The 5,019-nt window shown below is 46.4% G+C and overlaps 1 protein-coding gene across 1 annotated transcript; it reads left to right on the plus strand.

The window, feature by feature from the left end:
* Positions 1 to 58: 58 nt before the first annotated feature.
* On the plus strand, positions 59 to 1,236 carry LOC115029056 (zinc finger protein 570-like; the record flags this gene model as incomplete). The annotated part of the gene is made up of 1 exon (XM_029479735.1): positions 59 to 1,236. A coding segment is annotated over one exon (1,089 nt), but the record flags the coding sequence as incomplete, so codon positions are not given.
* Positions 1,237 to 5,019: the final 3,783 nt, after the last annotated feature.

A 5,019-nucleotide genomic window follows, 5' to 3' on the forward strand; every position in this document is an offset into this window, starting at 1 on the left:
CAGGCTGGCCTCGAACTCAGAAATCCGCCTGCCTCTGCCTCCCGAGTGCTGGGATTAAAGGCGTGCGCCACCACGCCCGGCTGAGACCCTTGCTTTTGAAGCTCTCATTGATAACAGATCTTGGGGAAGTTTCCACCAGAGCACATTGCTTCAAACGCATCAGACAAGCCCAGAAGATGAGGAGGCATATAAAGAAGGCGCACACCAGAAAATCTTGAGAAAAAGCTCGGAGCCTCTTAAGCCCAAGATCATCTGCTCAGAGAAGAAACGTCTGAAGTGCAATGGCTGCGAGAAGGTTTTTAGCCAGAGCTCATGCCTCGCTCTCCATCAGAGAATCCACACTGGAGAGAAACCTTATGCGTGCATAGAATGTGGGAAAGCCTTCAGCCAGAGATCCAACCTTGTCCAGGATCACAGGATTCACACCGGAGAGAAGCCCTACCAGTGTAAGGAATGTGGGAAGGCCTTCAGCCAGAATGCACATCTGGCTCAGCACCTGCGAGTTCACACTGGAGAGAAGCCTTATGGGTGTAAGGTGTGCAGGAAGGCCTTCAGCCAGTTTGCCTACCTCGCTCAGCATCAGAGAGTTCACACTGGGGAGAAGCCCTATGAATGTATCGAATGTGGGAAAGCTTTTAGCAATAGGTCATCCATGGCTCAACACCAGAGAGTTCACACCGGAGAGAAACCTTATGAGTGCAGGGTCTGTGGGAAAGCATTTAGCCTTCGTGCATACCTCACGGTGCATCAGAGAGTTCACACAGGGGAGAGACCCTATGAATGTAAGGAATGTGGGAAGGCCTTCAGCCAAAATTCCCACCTTGCTCAACATCAGAGAGTTCATACCGGAGAAAAACCGTATAAGTGCCAAGAATGTAGGAAGGCCTTCAGCCAGATTGCCTACCTTGCTCAGCACCAGAGAGTTCACACTGGGGAGAAGCCCTACGAGTGTAATGTTTGTGGGAAGGCTTTCAGTTACTGTGGATCCCTTGCCCAGCATCAGAGAATCCACACAGGAGAGAGACACTATGAATGTAAAGAATGCAAGAAAACCTTCAGGCAACACGCACATCTCGCTCATCACCAGAGAATTCACGTCGGGAAGTCACTCCTATCACCCAGTCCAGGCAATCACCAAGTCCTATAAATGCCATCTTCTAAGTATTTCTGGAATTTATGTTCTTTTCTCTGATTTTAGTGTTGATTACAACTGTACAGTTTTCATGGGTTTTCTACTGTCTACTATTACTATCTTCAAATCTATTTTCCGTAATATGCAAAAAATTATTTTACTTTGAGGTGGGGTGCGGTGTAGTACAAGCTGGCCTTAGACTCATATTTACAAAATAGAAAACCCAGCTGGGTGTGGTGGTGCACGCCTTTAATCCCAGCACTCAGGAGGCAGAGGCAGGCGGATTTCTGAGTTTGAGGCCGGCCTGGTCTACAGAGTGGGTTCCAGGACAGCCAGGGCTACACGGAGAAACCCTGTCTCGAAAGAAAAAAAAAAAAAGGAATGACAATACCAAAATTCTGCCAGCACTTAGCTCTCTGCCAGTATAGAAATAACAACTGAAAATACAGAGAAACACCTTATGTTTTGAGGAGGTCACCCCAACAGATATAAAGGGAAAAAAGTATTTAAAAATAAGCAAATATCGCCGGTGCTCATGGGTGTCTGGGTTGGTGCTCATTCTCCATCTTTCTAAACTTTTATTTATTTATTTATTTATTTGGTTTTTCGAGACAGGGTTTCTCTGTATAGCCCTGGCTGTCCTGGAACTCACTCTGTAGACCAGGCTGGCCTCAGACTAAGAGATCCGCCTGCCTCTGCCTCCCGAGTGCTGGGACTAAAGGCGTGCGCCACCACGCCCAGCTCTAAACTTTTAATAATAAAGAATAAATGGTATTTCCGTGGTGTTTGCCTCCTTGTTCTGAATGTGTCATTTCTATCCTCACACCATTTCATTCAGAAAACACGCTCACATCAACCTCGAGGGGCAATCACTGTTGACTGTAATGGGGGCAGAGCCCAAGTAATAGCCATTTTCAAGCTCCCGCACTGCCCCGCCCCCACATCTCACCCCTCACTGCCCACTCCCACCAGATTCCCACAAAAAAAGGCTTCTCTCTCATATTAAGAGTGTTCTGAAAGTTTATAGTCCAGGTTGGCTCAGCTCTGTAATTCCTGCACTTCAGAGGCTAAAGCAGAAAGATTGCCACAAGTTCGAGAGTAGTCTGGGGTCTTGGCAGGCAATCCAGGGCTTTAGAGCAAGGTCTTATCCTCCATTTTAAAGGAAAAAAGGATGAGAGGGACGTGCTGTTCATTATTCTGTTCTCTGCCTTCCCCTGGGATATATCATCTAACCAAACACGAGACCTGTACATTAACAGAGGAAAGAAGTCACTCCGGGCGGTCTTCAGAGCTGAATCTGCTGCACTAAGGCAAAGTTCACCATCTTTGCACAAAGTCCGGGATCGGGAGTAGGTGTTCCTGACAGTCTCCATCCTTTACCGTTCTGACTTTGTCACTCATGAACTTGATCTGCCTTGATATTTTTTAGCTTCTGAAGGGGAAAATCTCTTTTGGTAATTAACATCGATGTTCCTGTCTCTCTGCACTTCCTCGTGGCCAAGCCATTGTAGCAATAGGAATAGCAGTGATAGGTTTCCATGCTTTCTTTGCACATGGTAACTTCTTGGCTTCCGTGTCCAGTCCTATGGCTGTATAACTCAGCTATGAGATGATATATCCAATGGGTATCCTTATGAATGCAGTCACCCTTTTCCTTGGGCTACGTTGGGTGGTTTCACTGAGTCTCATAGAGTTTACAGTTAAACTGTTGTGCCAGTTTGACAGACTGGGCCTGGGATTACAGCTACAGGGCAGCATACCTGCAATCCTAATCCTTTGGAAATGGAAGCGTAGAGATCAAGAGTTCAAGGCTAGCCTGGGTTATACCAACCCTTCCTGAAATGAACAAAAACAAATGCACTTAAACACACACACACACACACACACACACACACACGATGACCAACTTCACCCTCTTGGCTGTTGCAGCCATTATGTTGGGGCATTGGGTTCCTACAATTTAAGTGTAGCTGTGTTTGGAGTTTCGGGGACACCTACTTTACTTGTCATACAATAGCCAAATTCCCCAGCCTAGTGAAGGATTTTACTGTATACCACAATTTTGAATATGGCCATTCCCACCAAGTGGCCACCAAGCAGGCACAGCCATCATGCCTTCATTAAAAACAAACAAACAAAAAACATGGAATGCCCAGAATCCCATCTACCGGAAAGCTACAGAGTGCTGGCTGACAACCTCAAAGTCTCCTCTGAGTTTGCACACAGACCCTCAGGACAAGAAGGACCTACACTAGAGTGAAGCTGAGCCAGCCGTAAGCCAATTGATTTGGGGTTAAAGAATTCCTACCCAGGGTAAATAGGAATGTTTAGTGAATGGAAACAGTCAAAATTTAGGACGTGTGTTGGATGCTGACCTGGGACTGCGGTGGCAGTTCTGAGTGCACAAAGTGCCAGTGTCAGGGAGAGCAGCAATTGTGTGACTGGGCATCTTATCTGGGAGCAAGGTTCATTTTGGCAGGCACAGATTTGTATGGATTAGTGGCAGAAGCTCTATCAATTGGGAGCGTGTGGGTAGAGGAGGTCTTTTACGGCTCCACTTGCAGAATAAATAAGAAAGGAGACGAAGCTTCTATAAAGTTTGAAGCTTTAGACCTTTCGATGGGGTCTTACAGCTAGCTTCTAACTTAACCTGACTTCCTAGCTCTTTACCTCTCTGTTCCAGTCTGGTCTCTTCTCCTGTTGCCTTCCATTTCTGTCTCTGCGTACGTCCTTCCTGTCTCTGCCTGCCTGGAGGTTCCAAACCTTATTTCCTGCCACAGTTATCTTAATTATAACCAATCAGCAGTAAGACAACACCTGGGCTGTCTCTTGGTTGCCTAAGGCATTGAGAGCTCTCTGCCCTTCATGTTTGGGGCAGATGTGGAAGGACAAGCATTTACAAACAGAAAACCCGATGATGGCCACAGAGATGGCAATACTCAAATCCTGCCAGCACTTAGCTCTCTGTGGGTACAGAATTAACAATTGAAAACACAGAGGCACCCCTTCATACAATAGCAAGAAAGGTCACCCCAACATTTGGGAATAAACGAGGTTCTGTGAAATGTCATAACTGACAGAGTGTAAGACAATCAGTTACAATGGTCTTTATAGATCTGGGCCATGTATGGTTTTTTTAAAAATATTTATTTATTTACTTAATGTATGTGAGTACACAGTCGCTGTCTTCAGACACACCAGAAGAGGGCATTGAATCCTGTTACAGATGGTTGTGAGCCACCATGTGGTTGCTGGGAATTGAATTAAGGACCTCTGGACGAGCAGTCAGTGCTCTTAACTGCTGAGCCATCTCTCCAGCCCCATGTATGGTTTTTCAAAGGCACAGAGTTGGGCAGCATTAGGGCTCAGTGATGGAAAACCTGAGAAAGTCGTGATTGGTTGTTCTCAGTAGTTAACTAAGGCAGAGCTTTGAACAGTGGTAATTTATCTGGGGATGGCACTTGGCTGGTAAAATATTCACCTAGTATGCAGGATCCCCTGTGTTCCCATTGTGAATAGGCCTGAATGTGGGGCATGCTTGAGATGCCATTAGCTGGAAGGAGAAGCGAGAGGATCAGCAGTTCAAGGCTAGCCCTGTCCTTTCGAGCTTGTTTCAATAATGATAACTATTGTCAAGCACCTCTTCCAGGAAATATCCTACCTCTAGAGAACGCTGACCCTTAACACACTAAAGAAGTAAATGATTTGTATAGTAGACACTCTCATCTCAAGAATATGTGACTGTGGGCTGGTGAGATGGCTCAGTGGGTAAGAGCACCCGACTGCTCCTCCAAAGGTCCAGAGTTCAAATCCCAGCAACCACATGGTGGCTCACAACCATCCGCAACGAGACCTGGCGCCCTCTTCTGGAGTGTCTGAAGACAGCT

Source organism: Mus caroli, chromosome 7 (genome assembly GCF_900094665.2).
Source record: "Mus caroli chromosome 7, CAROLI_EIJ_v1.1, whole genome shotgun sequence".
NCBI classification, from domain to species: Eukaryota; Metazoa; Chordata; class Mammalia; order Rodentia; family Muridae; genus Mus; species Mus caroli.